At 35.2% G+C, this 22,123-nt stretch overlaps 1 protein-coding gene across 1 annotated transcript in view; it reads right to left on the bottom strand.

The window, feature by feature from the left end:
• The window catches only part of LOC146140608 (polypeptide N-acetylgalactosaminyltransferase 2-like), a 71,071-nt gene extending 49,439 nt beyond the window's left edge, over window positions 1-21,632 (bottom strand). Inside the window, exons 1-2 of the mRNA XM_083391233.1 lie at window positions 17,658-21,632; window positions 17,035-17,405 (exon numbers count right to left, since the gene is read on the bottom strand). Coding sequence (XP_083247359.1) covers window positions 17,035-17,405; window positions 17,658-17,786 — 500 coding nt within the window. The 5' untranslated portion in view covers window positions 17,787-21,632. The remainder of the gene's footprint in view (window positions 1-17,034; window positions 17,406-17,657) is intronic.
• Between the last annotated feature and the right edge of the window lie 491 nt (window positions 21,633-22,123).

Here is a 22,123-nt window from a genome sequence, read left to right on the forward strand (position 1 = left end):
TCAGTCAATTTTTTTACCCTTTCAAAGTTGTTTCTCATATAAAATTTTTCTGCCCCGGAATCAAGGGGTGGTTTTCAGGGGGTAAGAACTATCATTTTTTGTTAGTTTGGGTTTAAGCAATTTTCAGAGATAAAAAATGTAAAAAAAATCTGATATATTTATGGATGATGGATAAATGTCATATACAAGGCTAAGCAATAACCTTTTAAACCTTACCCCTGAGTAATTCATCTGGGGGGCAAAATTTACAAAGAAATGACACAGAAATCTCAAAATTTCACAAATATTATAGAACCATTTAAACGTGGTGTTAAAGTAAACATTTTACCCATGGAAAAAAGTTTGGCTGTTTTCGTGTTTAAAGGTGACTAATTAATTAAACAAATTTTTTTTAAATATATTTCAATATTAAAGGCAAATTATTGGTTTGCTTGCACAGCAAAATTTTGACTTTCAACTCAAAATAATTAACCTATAGGGGCAAAAATATAGAAATTGATGTGATTTTATTGACAGAATAAAAATCCTCTTATAAATCAGCAAGCTTTGCAAGGAAAAATCTAATTTAATGCACAACAGACATTAATAAATAATATTACAATGCACAACTGGTTGTTAACAAATTTTATAAGCAACAGTTATCAACTGATCACCACCCAGTTCATTAGAAAAGTATTGTCCTAACGCATTGACAGACGTGTCAGTCTTAGTGCGATTAACAGCCTTGTTTCGCAACTTGACGCTATTCAAACTGTTCTTAAAAGATGTTCGTGTCTTTAATGAAATTTAACACACAATAAACAAACCAGTTAACATTCGTTATATCCTTACACCATTTACATTAGATTGAACTTATTTGACAAAGACCACTAGCAACCTATCTTTGTAAAAGTTCAACGAATAACATGCAACTTCGGGCCACATACGCTTTTGCCTGCTAAAGCACTGAAACCAAAAACAACATTGGGACTATATGGATACTGACAAATAAGACCTGATGGAAGAATATAGAATAACTCCAGAATACCCCCCTGGTAAAATATAGCGAAACCGAGCTATATCCCCCTGGTATAATATAGAACCACGCTATACTCCTCTGGCAATATACAAAAAAGCACACCCTGTCTAGTTTATAATGATTATGTAGGACGGCCATTAAGACAGCTAGTTTCATTGCGAATTCTGTTAATTAGTATAACACTTGACACAGGGTAGAATAGAACATAATTATCATATTGTTTGACAGGTTTTACGCTATCATTAAAAATAAACGTAACAAATTTATGATATATAAATCAACATCTGCTTTAGGCCTTAAGCAGAAAATTAAATTGCTACCCATTGTTAAGTTGCTACCCATTTGCCTGGATAACTTCGATTACATTGTGGTGCTATGCCATTAATATTGTTACAGTAATTATGACATCACATAAAACGATTACATTTAAAATTTTACGTTCAGTAGATTCTTGTATATCCTTTGTCAGATGTAAGCCAACCTTGTCAGATGTAAGCTAAGGTTTTTTTACGCAACTGCCTAGAACATTTTAATACCAAACATGCAAAGTATTCCGACAATAACAAAGGACTTTATTGAAAGACTTCTGTATGCTTCTTCGGGGCATTAGTATGAAAATTACTGGCACACATTTGTAGCCAATAATTTAAAGACGAATCTGCCAAAGTTTTTGTGGTTGGCAAATATTTTGATTTACCTGACGCTGTTAAAATGTTGGAAATAGTACACATATATGGTGAACAAGATAATTTCCTTATGTAATGGCACTGTCTGAAGAAAAGCTGACATGTTTGATGATCAATTTCCAGCAGCTAATCCGTCAGAAGTATGCAATTCAGCTCAACAACTAAAGTAGATTTTACAACTGTAGATTAACAATTAAAATTGTCTTATAGTCTGTAAGATTGCGGAGAATGAATTTAATATTGTTCTTCGTGAAGCTGTCAAATAATTCAACTTTATAATAAACAGTGCACTGAACACCTATTTGTATTCAAATCTTTGCAATAAACATGACTCAAATTAGACAACATTTTCACATCCCTTTTTATGCATGTAGAAATCTTATGGCTATCAAGAGGCTACAGTAAGACAAAGGCTATATTGCGTTTAAAATATGAACTTGTCATATCCTTAACTGAACAGAAATTTTGGGTTGATCTTGGGTTGTAAGGTGTGCTACTTGTTGAGTATATTTGGAAAAATGAATAAGTCTCTTTGGGGAAAATGCAACATTTTCTACTTAAACACAAATATGTAACATTTATTAAAAAGCTTACAGTAAAAAAATGGAACAAAATGGTAATATGGAAATTTTAACCATGACTTTTTTCTAATAAAACAGCATCTAGGAAATTTATTGTAAGGTTATCAGGAATTCTTTAAATTGCCTTCATAGACAGTTAAAAAAGCGTTAATTAAACTCTTCCTTCTTTCCGGATTCATAACTTGGTCCTAGGTTGACTGCATCGCGGGCCACAATATTTCTTACATATTCTTTGCGGGCCGCATAAAGTGCTACATGCGTGCCAGGGGCGGATAAATGATTTTCGTTTGGTCGGGGCATGAATTGTTTAAAGATGACACCACAAAGCATCGACAAAAAGTAAAGTTGAAAGAAAAATAAGCTCTCGAAACTTTCTACTACCATCTAACTTTTGCGCAAATGAAATCGAACGATAATAGTTATGAGACTGCCAAAGCAGGGAGCGCAAACCGCGAAAAAATTGCGTATTTAACGAAACTTTGAATTTAGGTTATAAGCGTAGAATGTTTTTAACTAGATCAATTTGGCTGAAATGACATCATGAAAGGGTCCGGGCGTTAGCCTTTTGTCATAGTGAAAAAAAAATTTTAGAAGCGTGATATATTTTATTGTTTATTTACTTTAAAGTGTCAAAAATAGTAATTTATCTAAGGCTTTTTATGTTATGTTTATATTAAAAAGAAGCAAAACAAAGAGCAGATATATAATTATTAAGGTTTGCAAAACAGCCATTTTTTTAGAAAGTTGCATATAGGACGTACTGCGACTTTCAAACTGGTCTAACACATATGAAAAATTAGGTGTTCTTGCCACCCCCTGGACACAAATTTGATGAGCGATAGTAAACTGGTTTATTTAATGGTGTATAGCCGGAAAAATGTAATCATAAGCAAACAATTACTTTTTTTGGGGGGGGGAAATGGCATTTTTAAAAAGTTCTTCCAAGTATTTGTTACATTGCCGAAAATAAAAATAAAAGAAATGTTGAAAAATATATGTCCAATATTTTTGAATACGTTTTCAGTTTGTCAGCGACGCACTTCGCAGCCTTTGACGGCGCAACGGTAGAGAAGCGCTAATCTAGTTAAATAGACAGCATAAAAACTAAAAAAACCGGACATGAAAAAAACATTCGCGCGAAGCACGAAAATTTTCGCACTTACGTAGTTAAAATAGTCAAAAAATATTTAAAATGGTCTCATGTATAGTTTGTCGAAGAGGCAGCGGAACAAATAACGAAAGGCGAAAGAGAAAAAACATCCTGCGTTTACGGTCGACCAAACAAGAAACGAAAAAGGTATTTTGCGTTTGATTTTGGTTTCGTATTAGCAAGGCGTGTGACCCAATTAGACTGAGAAAAAACACACAGCTTCGGACGGCAAGGTAAACCCTGACAAAAACAAACAAAAAACGAAAGTCACTTCCGAAGGGGGGGGGGGGGAACCCCCAACCCTCCAGGATACGCCACTGATTTAAGAGTGCTTCGCGGGCCACAAACAATGATGTTGCGCGCCACATCTGGCCCGCGGGCCTGGGTTGGACCACCCTGGTTTAAACATTAGGAATTTTATGAACTTTTAAACCATGTGCTTTTTAAAGAGTGAGAACTTCTGACACACACTTTTTAGACTTTGTGTTGAATCAGAAGATGCCTGATGTTTAAAATTTTGCAAAACAATACATGCGCGATTTTTTTATAAAAGGATTAATAACTACACACAAAACACAATGTGTGTACTGTGTTGTTATTGTTGGTCAGTACAACTTATGGGAGGCCTAGATCACAGTTGTTTAAATAAGCTGATATGGTACTGTAGATCCCTTTAATATGATGTAGCTGGAATGGTGCTTAGGTTGTTCCTTGACTTGCTCACGTCTGAGTCTACAGTGACAGTCCCAGGAGAGCGACGGTCCAGGTATATCGGAGGTTGTTAGTACGAACCTTACTACAGGCTTGTTGTTTTTCTAGCCTGACCTTTCTTGCAGTAAAATCCCTAATTAATCAAATTAATTTTGGTATGGTGTACTATCTAAAAAGCTTTACACCCCTATGAAATCTTGGTTTGTTCTCACCAACTAGCAAAGTTTACATTGTGTAATGCAGGGTGGTCAAAATTTTACAGGTTCTGGATTCTAGATTCTGTTTTGAGAGGGTCGCTTAAAAAAATTAAAATATAGTAAATATAGTGCCATAAAATTAGTCATATTGCGACATTAGCACGTAACCTTAAAGCTTTTATTGAAGGTCCACTTATGTGAAATGTTAAAAAGAATGAGTCTGGAGTCCTTACGAAGCACTACCGTAACCCATGTGTTTATTTGATATATGCAAACAAACAGAGCTAAAATACTTTCGGAAGTAAGGAAAAACATCAAAGATATATTCGCACATAGATTTTTTTCATTTGTTGGTACCAGAACACACAGTGATGTCAATATAGAACATCACTATATTAAACAATGTTATGCAGGCCCAGGCTAATAACGCTAAGCCTGCTGAAAGACCATTGTAAAAGTATTAGAAACCTCAAAATGTACAGTGCATCTACTCTCTTGAATCAACAGGTCACAACCCAAATGAAATATTGGTGGTTTGAAATGAATTGAACGATAGATTTTTTTTACTGATGTCTTGTTTACAGATATTGGCATAAGGTGATTTAGAAAATTCAAACAGTGACAAAATGTAGATTTTATCAAACACAGGCTTTTAACTCAAAGGTAAAAATCAGGGATTTTAGGCTACTTAATAAAATTGCATAAGAGTCATATTCAGAGGCGCAAATTCCAGGGCGTTTTATAAAAGATCAGTCCAAAATGATTTTTATCCATAAAATCACCAACAAAATACAACAGTATTTAGGAAACAGATTTAGTGCTTCTGTAAGTTTTTATTGAAACAATGCAGTGTGTGGGATTTTGTCGTACAAAATTGCAAATGCGCGCTAAATACTAAACGACAATATTATAGTGGCGATCAACTCTGCTCATAACAAAGAAGATGTCTGTCAATCAACAAAATAATACTTCGCAAATACACGGTTATTCAATAAAAATACTTAATTAGAACAGAGTTTAATTTGTACTTGCTGACAAGTCGTAGCATATCTGGAGACCTGGCGAGCAAAACAAGTGCTAATTTTTTGTGGCATATTTGGATTTTTCTTGAATTGCTTTAAAATTTTTATCACATAGTCCGCATCATTGCGTTAGTACTGAACCACAAAGTTGTTTTATTTTGTTAATTTCAGGGTTCGGCAACATTTTTTTAGACGCATTTCAAAGCGAAACCCTAAAGGTCGGCCTGTAATAAATTTAACTGATAATTTTTAAGTTGACGAACCTTTCATAGTTAATAGTTTCAGGGTTGGTATGGCACTTTAAGGGGAAATCTTGCTTGAAAACTTACCAGATGCATCAATAAATTTTAAATTTACTTAACAAAAATGGCTACAAAAGACAAATAATCAACATTGGCAGGGCGTATTTTGCGACTTTAGCACCTTGGTTAATGTATCTGCAGATGCGAACGGATACTTCCACACGGTGTAAGTTCCGCACATTATTTTAGTGAACTGTGCTAATGGTGGAGTATCTTTATAATATTTTTTTCAGAATTTAAATTTGCACATTAATTGCGTGTGTAACCGGTCAAATTTCAGGGCGTCTAAAAACGCTCTGCACACCCACATTCGGCGCCTATGGTCAAATTAGAATGTGAAGACCTTCTAACAATCCTTGTGTTATCCAATAACAGTATTCATTGATTAGATTTCAATAAAAATATCATTTAATAAGAATTCACTGTTTACAAGAACGCTTTAAAAATCAGCAAAAAGTTTTGCTGGAAGTTAATTGGCTCTTTCTGATTAGTCTTTTCCTATTCATGACGTCATTAAAAACATCATGATATGACATCAACAAAATCACTATTTTAAAATGTCATTTAAACATAGACAGCAAAAATTTTAAAAAGGAGAAATGTCATAAAATGTGATGTGTTATTTTGGCAATTCGCGTTGATCAGAAAACGTAGTCTGCATTGTAAAACCGCAAAGGTGCTTGTTGTCCCTATGTTGTTGCTGCCAACAATAACAGTAACACCTTATAAGGATAAGACCTGTGTAGAAGCGGCACTTAAATGACTGGTGTGGTAAAACTATCACAGTTATGTAGAAAATATTTTATCAACAAAAAAAGTCGGTCACTGGCAGAGCCACGTCATCGTCGACTAACAAAAGGACCGGCGACTTTCCGTCATGTGCTCGCCTCTTCCCGGCCACGCACAGTTTTTTTAAAAGTAACCAATTTTCAGTTTTAAGCAAGATTTAATAAACGTTCGAAGAAGTATAGTACCAGGATTACATAAAAAGCACATCACGTCTTATAATTCATGTTAATTAACGTACGCAATGTTCCAAGTAAAGACTTAATTTTTAAAAAAAATGCCAAATTTAGGCAAAGTTCGCAAAATATTGCGATGGTTGTCGCAGTTTTAAAAGTAAGCAATTTATATTTTTTTTATGGTGTTACGAGTTTGTCTGACGTTGGACGCACCTTAATTTGGCGTTTAGAGCCAGAGTTTAGCAATTTTCACTTTTTTAAACATACTTTGAATAAACAGCAGGAAACCTACATGGATATCGTACAACAAACCTTACCAACAATATTGTGACAGTGATTGTGAGGCCAAAGCCTAATGGCTTCTTATAATGTGTTTATCCACGCAATACTTGGCAGAGTTCGCAAAATATTGCATTTTTTGAAGCAGTTTAATTTTTTTTATTTTCAATGGGGATTTTTCTAACGTTTGACGCAGTTGATTACGCATTTGCTTAAATATCACGCTATCAAGCAGGTCTAAACAATTACTGTTACAACCTAAAGTTTTACGTCTGAGAGTTATTCTCAATTGGCAAATGTTACGGGGTTTCGTTACTTAAAAGATGGGTGACACGCTTACCCAAGTGACGTGTCATATAGTCGATTATTTAGTCATACTACTTCAAAAACATCAAGCAGGATTGTACTTTGTTTATATGTTAAATCTAAAGGGGCATGTGGGACTTCTCGCAAAACCTCTTGACGTATAAGGGTAAAACGTTTCCAAACATTTATAGGGCAATAACCTGCATTACTGTAAATATCAAGTCAAGCACATTGCCTTTATAAAAATAAAATTTCATGTGGCAAAATTTCCACTTATGTTTAATAGCTTTATGCAGTTTTTTACCCATGTGGAGCCTAAGTTCGCAAAATATTGCGTTCATTGTAGCGTTTTCCTTAACATTCTTTTATGAAGCATTAGGACAGTTACAGAAAACATACAGCAACCCTAACAGAGTACAAACTATGCAACATTTGGACTGAGTGTGCAATATATCGCGTTTATTGCAGCGGTTTGAACACTAAGCAAATTTACTTTCCAAATGGAATTTTTTTTTTCGTTGGATGCAGTATGCCAATGACCGGAATGACGTATTTGCTTTTTCGCGCAATTTGAACAATTGGTGCTACGACTTTTTTACATTTGTTAGTAATTTTGGATAGACATATGTTATAGGTTTTCGTTACGTAAAACATGCGAGACGTATTTAGCCAAGGTTGTGCGTTTAGGAGCTCCATTTAAAAAAAACAGACAACGTTGCAATTTGGTTTGATGTTAAATGTGTTTTTTTTTTAATTATCGGCTATAACATGCGGCTTCAGGAAAAATATTATACAATGCCGGTACACGTGATTAGTGATTAAATGGTCAGAGCGCAAAACTGTTTTTTATACGTTAATTTTACACTGTTTAAACATAAATGCAAAAATAAATGGCAATTTACAGAGATCAAGAATAAGATCTTTAGAGACACGCAGATAAGTCACAAAATCAAACACGCCATTCCATTAATGCCGCTTTAACACAGGCTGTAGAGTGTTACTGTGATTGTGGGGGAGCATTAGGTTAACCTTTTCAATACACGATATGACATGATTAGACAAACATAACATGATTTAAAATATCTATTTAGTTACACACAGTGCAAATGTTTAGGCATAATCAAATTTGTTATGACATCACAAAAATATGTTTGCATGATCTTTAGAGACACGCAGATAAGTCACAAAATCAAACACGCCATTCCATTAATGCCGCTTTAACACAGGCTGTAGAGTGTTACTGTGATTGTGGGGGAGCATTAGGTTAACCTTTTCAACACACGATATGACATGATTAGACAAACATAACATGATTTAAAATATCTATTTAGTTACACACAGTGCAAATGTTTAGGCATAATCAAATTTGTTATGACATCACAAAAATATGTTTGCATTATTTATGCCTCTCACGAAGTTCTTATACTATCCGTAACATTACTTTTTGGGTATATTCTGATTACCACATTTATCTTCCATATTCATGGTATATAACAGGAGGCCAGCAGTGTAACATGTAACAACGTAACGTGCAATAGTGATAAAGAGCCCACAGTATGTTGGATAGTTTCATTCTGTTTAACCAGACAAAGTTCAGGTGACTTCGTACATTATTGTGGTTGTTGAGGTGCAATTAACTTTTACCCAGTTACAATAACGGGTAAATATTCTATTTAACCTGGGCAACGCCGGATATTGCATCTAGTATTGCTATATATGAAAAACCTTGGGTTTTAATAGCCTTTTGTTAAAACAATGTACAACGCAAAGTTAAAATATAACCGAAAAGCCATGTTGTGCGTTGTGTCCAAATAGATCGAATAAATAAGCAGCCTGACTTTATATTATTATAGACAGGTCAAGTCCAGTCTAATTTTAAAGCTATCAAGCTGCATCAAATAGAATTGAAGGGTCTTGAAGTAGAGTTGACCAGCTTGGGCGACCCACAAAGACCAAGTGGAGGCATTCCCTTTTTTAAAAGGCGGCCAAAATTAACTTCCTGAATACATTGATGAAAAATACGAAATACAAGCCTACAGTTGCATTTCAAGAGGATGGATTTTAGTTGACAGAAAATTTGTTTATGTAGATCAAGGGCGGGCAACATACGGCATGCGGGACGGACCAGGCCCGCAACGGGATTTTGTGCGGCCACAGACAGTTTCCAGTCTTACATAATAATGTGGCCCGCTGCCGCAGTAAGCCGCAATCCCGCCACTACTTGCTTACTACGTCAAATAATAGTGATAGTTAGTTATTCTTTAGTTCTTTGTTTCGAGTTACAATTAGAGGACTCCAGAAATACGATCCCGACGGAATAAGACCTAAATTACCAGAATCAGGACTATAAAACATTTTACCGAACCCCAAATCCCACCCTTAAGAACAACACTAACTCCCCCTTAAAATTTCAACCCGAACCCATTATCTAACCCCACCACCAATACCCACCAATAACCTCAAACAGGGTTAGAAAATCAGGTGCCAAAATAAAACACCGTTCAAACTACGGCACAAAAAATTTGACACCAAAACAGCCGATGCCATACCCTATACCTACAGTCTCAGGCATTATTTTGGCCATTCAGGTCTTTCCGAAGAATTTAGAACTTATTTCAACAGATTTATATCTTATTTAAACAGCTTTTATTCTGTGGTGGGTCTTATTGCGTATTTCGCTTTTTTACGTCGTTGGTTGGTGTTAATACTATTGAGCTACTGATTTCTGCTTTAGGTATTGTTGATTTTTAGGTCTTATTGCTTGTTCCCAAATTAGATTTACAATTTGCAATCAATATATTCCTTTTGATTTTGCCTAGGAACATAAAGTTGCAAATTTACCAAGGATTAGATGCCGAAGTACTTTTTCACTCAAGTCGACAAGAAACAGTATGTTTGCTGTGCAATGAAAGTGTTGCCGTGTTTAAAGAGTACAACATTAGCCGTCATTATGCAACAAAACATATTGTAGGCTATGGCAGTACAAATAATATATCGATCAGGAATCCGGCTCGCCAAGTACTTCATTTATCCATATCAGGCCCGCCGACTGGAGAAGTTGCCCGCCCCTAATGTACATGAAATTACTAATGAAAATGACAAAAGGGCGATTGGTTGAGAAAGACGTGGCCCAAATTGACATCAACACGTCCTATTTATCTAGAAAAGCTGAGCCGTTGTGTCTTCTGGATGTATCATACAACTTGTTTTATAATTACTGTACCTGACATCAAAGTACAAACTAATCCAGAAAAAATATTCGGTTTTAACCCACTGACTAGGTCAGGAGCGAGTGATGATGGATATCATCATATTTTAAGGATAGGACATTGACAAAATGTTATGGTTGTGTGCCATCTGGAGGTGGCGATCAGTAGGGTATCCAGGGGGGGGGTTTTGGGGGTTCGGACGATAGTTTTTCTCTTTCGCCTTTAGTTATTCGTTCGGGTTGGCTAATTAGCAAGGTTGTGTTCGACAATTAATAATATAAATCAAGTGCGAAAAATTTTCGCGCTTAGCGCGAATGATTTTACTACGTCCGGTTTGTTAACGTTTTGATGCTGTATTTTGAACTGGATCAGTGCTTCTTTACCGTTGCGCCGCGGACAAACCAAAAACGTATTCAAAAATATTTGACACAAAACATTTTTTATTTTCGGCAATGTAATAAAAACTTGCAAGAAATTTAAAAGAAATGCCGTTATACAAAAAAATCGCGCTAGCTTCGCTCGCCAGGTCCGCCCAAACTTAAAACGGTTATCAAACGCTGAACTAGATTAACTAACTATTTAAAGTTATACCGTTTCTTCGAAGTTGTTTTATACGTCAAGCTAATCGAAAAACACCTGGGAAAAATGATCTCTGTTTACTATTGCAGGGGGTGACAAACGTGCTTGTAATTTAGATAGTCCCGTACATGGATCTATACAAATCAATCACAGATATTCCACAGTCTTGGTTTAGTTTTTCGCCTGAAGTTAACGATTGCACAATAAGCGGTTTCGCAGTTGGCGCCTGGCAGGATTGTCGACAACGCACGTGTTCGCTTTGCGTCTAAAAATGTTCGCTTTTGCTGGACGTTAATTGGCTTTTTGGGATGATTTTTTTTCTGTTTATGACGTCATTACCATTGCTATTTTATGACATCATTAACGCCACACGAAAAAATAACGGGGAATTCCCTAAGTTGAAAAGTTCTGAAACCCCCTTTTTGAATTTCTAGATACGCCCCTGGTGGCGATTGCCGGATGATTGTAAAAAAACTGGCGCCCAAACAAGATTTGCATCAACTATCGCAAATTGAACAAGGTGTCAATTTTTTACTCTGAGCCAAGTCCACAGCCAACAAGGCTTTCCTTCCAGAAGTTGTCACGAAGCCACTACTTTATGAAGGTTAGTCTTTTAAAGGGGTGTTGGCAGAACAAAACTACTTTTTTTCACCAACAGATGATGGGCATGCGAATTTCTCAAAATGCAGTTTGACATGGTAAACTTAGGGCTACATTCATACGCGCCAAGCAAACGCTTCTTAAAGGACTAGAACATGTAGAAAGTTATATTAGTGACTTATTGACCCACATCGACTCACAGAGTGATCACCTTGATGCCCTGGAGAAGCTGTTAACCCGTCTGCGCAAAGTGAGTGAAGTTATTAGTACGTTCAGCAACAATTTAAGCCAAAGCATCAAGGATGGCTTGGTTCAAATGACAATAACTTAGCCAAGATATGTGATGCTGGTCACCCATAGACCAAATATGAAGTATGATCTTTCCTTGACTGGATATTAACGCAACTTCATCCTACATTACATGGCTATAGTCGCATGGCTAACAAATCTTAACAGGAAAGGCCAAGGTCAATGGAAGATGCACAAGAAGCACTCAATGAGCTGTGCTCTAGCTAGGACTAGGTGAACAAGCCCATCCTGTACCTACCTGATGTGAACCGGCCAGTACAAATGGATGTGTCAAATAAGAAGATTAGATGTGTGCTTCAACTAGCACAAAATGGGGACCTCTTATTAGTGAGCTATGCCAGTTAATAAGCCAAATAGTGAAAAAAAAGACCATACTCCAATATAACAGTTAAAAGCAGTGGTCTTTACGCTTTTTTTCTAGCTCGCCTTCCTTTTGAAAATGTTCTGTGCCTTGTGCCCCCCTTTGTATATTAAAAAGGTATAATTACAATAGCAATTTGGTATTTGTCAATTATGTAAAAGCAAGGCAACATAACAATACATATTCAATCGTTATCTTGTCAGCGAAGCATGAATAAATTTACATTTTATTTGATTTAAGTTGGCTAAAATTTAATTTAGGACACATGATGCATTGGCATTGAGCACACAACAATTACACATCGCTTTGCTCAATATATTACATTTTATAATGATTGTCATTTTTTGGCCTTTTCTAAAAATGTGTTATGGAATTTTACTCCATGGCTGAAAGGCTGCATAACATTACATGTAAAAAGTTTTGGCATTACCCACAATATTGCCATATTGCAAAAACATTTTATATTTGTGCATATGCAACAACAGACCACTAGTGAAAGCGTGTTATCACAGAGAAAAAGGTGTAAAGATAAACATTTCCGTAAAGCGGAATACTTCTAATTTTCAAAAATTGTAATTTGAATGGGACCGTTATATTTTCAAAAAGTATGTTTATTAAGAAACACAACATACAAATGCATATAGGCAATGAGCTAAGATATGTATACAAATTAGAACAAAACAAAACAGTTAAACAGAATTTTCGCGTATTGCACAGCCCAAATCGGCCGTGTAGGCAGCAAATACAAATTAAAGGTGCCTAGACAGAACTTTAGAAATCAGTCGCTCAAAATCTTGCAAAATGCACAATCACGAATTGTAGTTTGCAGTTAATAAACTATAAATGTGTTCAATTTTAGCGAAATGCATAAGACATCATAAAGGCCGAATTAACACCAAGCGTATCATGTAACCATAAAACTACTACATAAAAAGTTAAATATTGTAGCAGTACTCCACCGGGCCCTGAGAAGCATTGTATAGTGTGGTATTGGATAGCAAATGTGGAATAAAGCGGACATGTTTTATACTGGCTCCATCCTAGTCCTATTCTTCTTGCTCAAGAAGATAAGTCAAACCTTATTCTTTACAGCTTTAGGGGATTGTATGCTTATCTGAACCATGGGACAGCTATGTCACCAAGCATTGTAAAAGTTTGTTTGTTACAAAACAGACAATAAAAAGGGCAAATAGAGTGTAATACAATACCAATAACTGGTGTTTTACCTAAGATGCTGTACTTAGTAAGCTCGGTTCTTGCTTGTCACATAAACATCAACTAGAATTCCTTGAAATCACTGTGCCCGCTCGCCAATGCGAGTGCAAATCGCTCCGGGCGAATGCTGATTGACACCCACTCGCCCGACTGGCAAGTGGCTTCGGCGAGAAGTTTAATTAGTTGGTGTAGGACAACTTGTGTTAAGCACCACTAAAGCAAAATATTACTTAGCGCCAGTTTTAATACGTATAATGGAAGTCACATTCGAATCTCGTAATTAGGGTTGTTCAAAGTAGAATCCCAAGGTATTCTCTAGAATAATAGGTTTCGAATCTAGAATAATGAATCCAGAATAGCGAATCCTAGTATATTTTTATTAAATTATCTAACCTTGGTTTTGTTTGGGAAGGGATTAATCTTAATCTACCCCACAGGGCCTACAATCACAGCAATAAATCGCCAAAAACAATTTGCTAACATGTGCACATTATCATAAAAAATCTCCCATATGTTTAACATTCTTAACAACTGTCATTTGAAGCCGTTCTGTAAACTGTATTATGTCAACTGTCCAGGTTGTTGCCAAAACTTATATTTTTGCCAATAGTGAGTAAAATGAAACACTGCACACAGAAGTCTTAAGCAATTCCATCCTGTTTTTTAAAGCATTGTTGGGTTTTAGTGCTTCTTTTTTGACTAACATGATCTGTTATGCAGTCAAATAATGTACTGCAAAGAATACAAAGTTACTATTGACATAACAAATTCTTGACAATTACGCTGTGCATAACTGCATAACCTTGCTGAATATTTGCCTAAAGTTGACCGTAAGTAACCCTATAGCACATTTTGTAGAGGGCCAGCACATTTTACAACGTAATATTACTTTTGCAACTTAACGCATTTAGGGCAATTGCGAACTCCACACCAGACATTCCAATAAATGCTTGATTGACACTTAATTATTACACGAACGTTATCGCGAGACGCCGTAATTGGTCGCCCGAAAAAACGCTGACACTGTACTACGAGGCTAAGTTTAAAGCAAGCACTATAAATTGGTCACCGCAGCGACAGGCCAACTTACCACACGCGTTTCTACAATTAGGCGCAACAATCGGCGGTAAAACATTAAATTATATCGGTTCCTTTGGAGCATAATGGTTGGAGGTTGTAGTAAGACGTAATAAGAATATCAAAGCCCATACAGAGCCCATGCCATTTACAGGTTTCTTGACCAAAAACACAAGGACGTGCAAAACAAAAGGGTTGAACATGAAAAAAACAAAACGTTGTATACCATCACAATGAAGCTCCCGTTTATTGGAAAAACATCGATGAATATATGCAAAGAACTTACTACCTTCGTAGCGCGCAACACCGAAAATAAAGTCAAATTTATTTTCAGCCACGAAACCACACCTATCAGTTCGTTTTTTATACACAAGGACCACCAGCATGTGTTACGTCGTTCAGGAGTTATATACAAAGTGCAATGTTCGTGCGGATCTACTTATATTGGACAAACCAAGCGTAACCTACAAGTGCGTATGGACAACCACGACCCTTCATCACGGTCCACGCAGGACACAGACGTGGCAAGACATTTGCATCAAAATCCTGGTCACAAAATCGATTTTAAAAACCCCAAGATTCTTGCGACAAGTCGGTGTTGGCGTTGTCTTTTGATTAAGGAAACCGTAGAAATAACACGGCACAACCCGGAAATTAACGCAGACCAAGCTTCTATACCACTCTATGTTTTCAACATCTGATCACGTGGATGGCCTTATCTGCTATCGGCGACCTACCTTCTAATCGCCGCCCACCCGGTTTAGATTATGTATCTATCCACGTTTCCTTCTTTCTGATGTCTGCCTTAGCACTATATATACACTTACCATCAGTGACTTCTCTCTATGTTGAAAATGAATAAAGAGTTATTCGAAACGTTCAAAATGATACCTGCTTCTGTATGGGCTTTGATATTCTTATTATATCGGTTCCAATTACCCGAAATAAACGGCAGATTTGGATTCGAATGCAAGGATTCAATATTCTACTTTGAACATCCCTACTCGTAATAAAAAATCGTTTACCGGCAAATAATCAAACCAAAGACGTCATTGCTGCAGTGGTAAACAGTTACGAGGTTGACTGTTTAACTTAAATGTTGTTAGATTTTTAAATGTTTAACCCAGTCGTTGGCGCCTTTGAAAAAGTTTATTGGACTTGCGATGTACCCAGCGATAATAATTTTTGCTTTACTGTATTTATTGAATTATTTGTATACGAAAATTATAAGCAATCGCTGCAGTTTTGGTAACAATAGGTTCTAATAATATTTGTAAGCAGTGTGTTTTAAGATGTTTTGAGGGACCGAAACGGCCTTCTGAACACCATACGATATTTCAAAATATCGTCTACTTGAGCAACTATAGCTTAGAATTGGCAAATAATCTACGACGTCTGTAGACTCTACGTAAGTTCATGTCAGACGCGGGTCAGCGCAGCCAAAGCTTAAAATATAACTGTCTGTAAATCATTTATATCGGAATTACTGTATGTTTAGATACGAATCAAAACCATTGCGGACTCCTTTGGAAAATTGAAACAACCCACTTAGGGGCGTCGCGCAGGACAGAACCTCTGGTGCATATGGTTGTTAACTTTGCGAATAAATGGTTTGGTTGTAAATTTACAGTTATTTCATTATTTGCTGTTCAACCAGTAACTATAGTGTTAGGCGAAATGTGGCGTTTTGTTTGTGGCGCGAAGCAACCTGCGGTGAAACCTCCTTTAAGCACAGAAAAACCACAACACGAAAAAAAGAGAGCGCGAAGATTTTTAGAAAAATGGAAAACAGGCAGGCCGTGGCTACTTTTTCAGTATTATTTTTTACAAAAACATTGTTATAAGCGTAAACTGCTTTACGGGTCATTAATTTGTTCATCCATCCATGGAAATAAACGACAAGACTTTTATAAAAACTAATATTTAAGTATAGAAACTGTAAGACAGGTTAACGATAACCCAAGAGATGACCGCGCTATGATGGAAATTTGCAGACGGCGTGCCAACAAATTTGGCGAGTGTTATTTCGTCCGGGCGAGTGTTGATTGATAGGCGCTCGCCCGCCTGGCGAGAGTAAAATTTTGCTTAGGAACAACCCTGCTGTGCCAGTAAATTTAACTTTCTCCATACCCCCGGAATTTATTTTGTTTACCCCAGTTGAGTACCCTTGGTATTGGCAATTCTAAAGCATGCATTTTTTTAAATTAACAGTTCTAAAATTAATTCTTACATTGGGTCACTAATAAAGTCATGTGTTATGGAAACATACTCAAGAAATGTTGAAAATAACTAATTTAAATTAGGCACCGGGTTTTCTGAATGTTAAACACTATATATTTAAATGCAGTCTTCTTACTCACCTTCACACGAGGCTTTTCTTACTTAAATATTATATTAACTGTTTTTATTTACAAAATGTCAAACGGTTTGAACTATAACAAAAATATTACAGTTGTTAATGACAACTTACATGTGGTGTCTTGTGTCTGGAATAGGTCTATCACATTTCAAATTGTCAGATGCTTGCTGATTAAACTTGTTTCTTTTGTATGGATCCTCTCCGTGTTTTATTAAAGTTGGAGAAATATAATCAATTTCATTAAAATCTTGCCAAGAAATTGCATTATAAACATTCAAAAATGCTTTAGAGGTTTCATCAAACTGTTTAAAGTTATTTGTTTTTTTCCATAGTTTTCCTAATAAATCTTTAGGAAAATCGGATTCAAAGTTGTTATTTGTTATCTGATTGAGGGATACTGATTTGAGCATTGTCTTTACTTTTGAGTCTTTGATCATTGTATTTTGCAAATCTGTTTGTAACGACAAATGTGAAGTGTCACCCTGCATAAAAATATAATAATTTTGTTGTGGAACAAAACTGACTTTATGTTATTTGTTTTACACAAAACTTGATTATAAAAAATTCAAATAAACCATGATAACAAGATATGTTTTACATTACATTACATTACAATATTGTAAAATAATATTGTAAATAGTCCTTTGCGAGACAATAAAGTATATGTGACTATATACTTAATTTAATGCACTAAATAGTTTTATATTATAAATAAATGCAATAGAGATTCATACCTCATTATCTTCCTTAAGCACTTCTTGATAAGAATAGGGTGATAACCAATAGTAAAAAATACCAACACACCAGATAGAAATAGAAATAAGAATAAATCGTGTATTTCGCCTCATATTCATAGGTTTCATTTTCTTGAAATATAATTCTTGTTAATCAGTAACAACTTTTTAAATCACCATGAGTTTCATTTGCTGACAAGAATAAAAATGATTATATTGTTTTATTAAATGTGTGAAACATTTTACTTCTACTAACTAAATATAATAATTAGAGTGTTTTTAGTACTCATTGGGTGTTGCTTTATCTGCTATATGCTAGCTTGGAAACTGGAAAGGTCTGATTTATCCCCCGCGCAGTTTTCGCTCGGCCACGGTCATAGCCGCGCATTTAATATCAAATCAACGTAAAATGTTGTGAGCCGCGAAAAATGGCTCATATGCGCAAAACTTGCGTCACACTAACGGTTTTCAGTATAGTACTACATTTTCAGGTGTGCAAATGTTACAAATAAGGTTATTACAGCCGCTCAATTTCAGGCTGCAAAATTGTCTCCCCGGCACAAAATCCAAAGTGTTCAATCTGGTATACCTATAACAATTTAATGTTAACATGACAAAGTTTCTACTTGCAAAAGGTCAGTGTGTGTTTGTACAGTTCAACAATATGAATCAACTGAAAAAAAAACGTTCACAGACCCTTCAAAATTTAGATATAAAATTTGAGATTATTATGTGGACTCTCAATATCTATATGAAATGCTGGTAATAAATTGAACAAAAACACATACCATACATCGAACACAATCTCACGCAAAACATGGCTGTCAAGTTTTTGGTTTAATGCAACCAATGTTTGATTTCAGTGCGAAAACCTAAACCTATGTGGACTTTATCCAGAAAGATATAGCTTGTGATTAGGGATGTTCAAATGAGAATCCCATTGTATAATACAATAATAGGTTTCTAATATATATATAAATCCTAACAAATATTTAATGAATTATTAGCTTTTTTTGTTTTGGGGAAGGGGGTGGGGAGGGTGAATTAATCATAATATACCTTTTAGTGAAAAACAAGCAATTAATCGCAAAATGTAATCGAAGATTATATTAGAAATGATTGATATGATGCTCATCCGATTCTTGATATTTTATTCCAATAACAATCCCGATATTTTGGACAAAATGTATCGGGAGCAATCTGATACCAAATAGTCATTTATATATAAGCTCAAACAAGCAAAAGAGCAAAATTAAAATGTAATTTTTTGCAGTCAACTGTAGGCGCAGGATATTATTTCTCATTAGCTTTTCATTATTTTTTTCCGCTAAAAAACATTGAGTTATGTTAAAGTTCACTGCCTGAATAAATATCCGATGTTGCTGTAACAACAGAATTTTGTAACTGAAGGAGATTAACTTAAAAGGTGACCTAACTGTGACTGTTTAAAGTCGCCTTTTTATGTAAGGATAGTTATTGCAAAATATTTCTCTCTCAAATGCAGCTTGTATTTTAGCCCTCTTGGAACACTGCTCGGCGCAGATTTTGTACTAATAATAGAATCGGGGAAAAATATCTTTATTTAGTTTAATTTTTTTTATTTTAGTATAAAAAGGTTTTACACAGTACACAATTGCCAATTACAAAAAATTTCGTGTTTCACGCTAAAAATGTTACAAATAGATCCATTAAGCTAAAGTTAGGAATGTTCGAAGTAGAATCCCAGGGTATTATAGCATAATAGGTTTTAAATCTAGAAGAAGGCATACAGAATATCAAATCATAGTACATTTTTGATAAATTATTAATTACCTTATATCAATCTGGACACTTTTTTTTCCATACGTAGCTCCCAATAAAACTAATTTGGGCACTTTTTGTTTATATGTATAGGCCAGGCAAAACTGATTTGGGCAATTTTTTGTCCATATGACGCTTGGATAATATTAGTCTGTTTGTAGCTCCAATAAACTAATTTGGACTATATTTCTCAAAAACAAATTCTACCCAACTCAGTAAGTTTAAATTTATAAGTAAAATTATTGTTTTTGTTTTTTTCTCAGGGTTTAACTCACTGTCCGAAGCACCAATGTTTTAATGTGATTGAGTCAGGTGTGTTAAACTAAAGCAAAACCAAAATAAAGCACAAAACTCTGTTTTATGGTCTCTTGTTTGCACAAGGGTTGACAGAAAATGCAGGATATTTTTCTCTTTTGCCCTTGGCTATTTGTTTATGCAGGTATGCATTTAGCAATTGACAATGCTAAGTCATGCCTTCTTCCACATTTTTGCGCAAAAGCAACGCACTGATCGCTATCTGCACTAATATCCGATGTTGGTGTAACAATCAAGATTTTTTTCAACTGAAGCAGATTCTCTTAAAAGTTGGACTAACTGTGACTGATGTTAGCGTTTTAAAGTCTCCATTTCTATGTAAGGACAAGTAACACAAAATTATTCTCTTTAAGCATATTCTAATACCATGTCTTTAGTGTTTGACTCAACCTATTTATCTTCAACTACAGATTGTATTTTAGCTGACTTGGTACACCGTTCGGTGCAGATGTCGTCCTTATAATGGCATAATAACAACCAGGTAAAACAAACTTTATTTAGTAATGCAGGTGGCGAAATATGTGCTTGTAAGTTAGCGAAGTTGCGTACATGAAACTGCGCTGCTGATAGTCGAAACATGATTCCACCAAATTCTATCACACATATTTCACAGTCATGGTTGAGTCTTTTGCCTAATGTTAACGATTGCACACCAAGCGGTTTTGCAGCTAATGCCAGGCAGGAGAGTTGACGACACCTGTGTTCACTTTGCGTCTAAAGGTTCGCTTTTGCTGGAGGTTAATTGGCTCTTTCTGATTAGTTTTTTTCCTATTTATGACATCATTACAATCACTATGTTATAACATCATACCCATTTTGGAACCCCTAGCCCCCTTCCCCATTTGTTTGGATATCAGGAAAGCCCCTAACCTGCAGACTGTCTTTTTTGTTAATAGCAAAGTCTTGCACATAGTCAAATGTTAAAAGCATTTAGTATTATGATGAACAATTAAAACAGTTTTGTAGAGTAGAAAATAATAATTTTTGTTCAGCATCCGATTTGTTGAGGAGAAATTTTGCGCTTTTGAAATGACATAACAAAAGCTCACTAAATAATTAATAATGTTTCATAAAGACCAATTAAATTAGATAAAAAACCTACCCGCAAAATGCCAAGAACACTCTATTTAACTGTCCGAATTATTTTTCATTTTTAAAATCCAAGTATAATTTGCTTGCGTCATACAGTTGAAAATGAAATTTCTTGTTTTTAACGACTATAAAGAACCATTTAAATTTCATTCATTCAAAGTTGTTTTTTTTAAGGACTATGAACTGCCACAGAATAAAAAAATCTTTATCCTTTTATCCAGGAAGTTTGTTCAGAACTTATTAATAGTTCAAATTATCATTATTTAGTCAACTTGTTTACTTGTTGGCATGAAGATTTAAAAAAAATGAAAGTTTTTTTGCAAAATGGCTTCAAATGGCCAGTTTAGAATTTTAAATATTAATAACATAAGTAATAAGTATGCATAAATTTTGCTCAATATTAATTAAAGCTATTTTGGATTATTTGGGTTGTTGATTCCAAAAATGATTTACCCTATCACATTATTTTTGTTTTCACAAAATCACTGCAAGAACGAAGCACTAAGCATTATTCAAAGCTGGTCTATGCTCAGGGTTACCATCTGCTCAGACCAAAAAATAAGCACTCTACACCAAAAAAACAAGCACGCTTCTGATGACCATTGGCAAGATCCAGCATTCCAGGGGTGGGATTCAGCCTTTAGGAATAACATTAGGCCAGGGACATTTGCTTTATAAAAAAGTTTAATAAAATTATTCATTGAATGATTTGCTGTAATTAATGGTTTAAGAAATTTTTTGCATCTTGTCGAAACAATGTGGGCACCAATTGCTTTTTCACCAAGGGGAAGTACGCAGCTCAAAGTTTTTTGCGTAATATTTCCGGAAGTAAACAAGATATCGATCAGAATTTTTTACACATTACTCAAAGCAACTGAAGCTAGCCAGCAATTCAACTTTTTTTTTTAAAAACATTATATTAACATTCATATTTATTCATAAACGTCCAAAATTTCATAAAACTGATAACAACTAGGGATGCTCAAAGTAGAATATCGAATCCTTGGATTCGAATCCAATTCTGCCGTTTATTTCGGTTAATTGGAACCGATATAAATTAAGGTTTTACCGCCGATTGTTGCGCCTAATTGTAGAAACGCGTGTAGTAAGTTGGCCTGACGCTGCGGTGACCAATTTATAGTGCTTGCTTTAAACGTAGCCTCGTAGTGCATTGTCAGCGTTTTTTCGGGCGACCAATTACGGCGTCTCACGATAACGTTTGTGTAATAATTAAGTGTCAATCAAGCATTATTGGGCGA

This window comes from Ascidiella aspersa, chromosome 6 (assembly GCF_963924565.1).
Source record: "Ascidiella aspersa chromosome 6, kaAscAspe10.2, whole genome shotgun sequence".
Taxonomy (NCBI): domain Eukaryota; kingdom Metazoa; phylum Chordata; class Ascidiacea; order Phlebobranchia; family Ascidiidae; genus Ascidiella; species Ascidiella aspersa.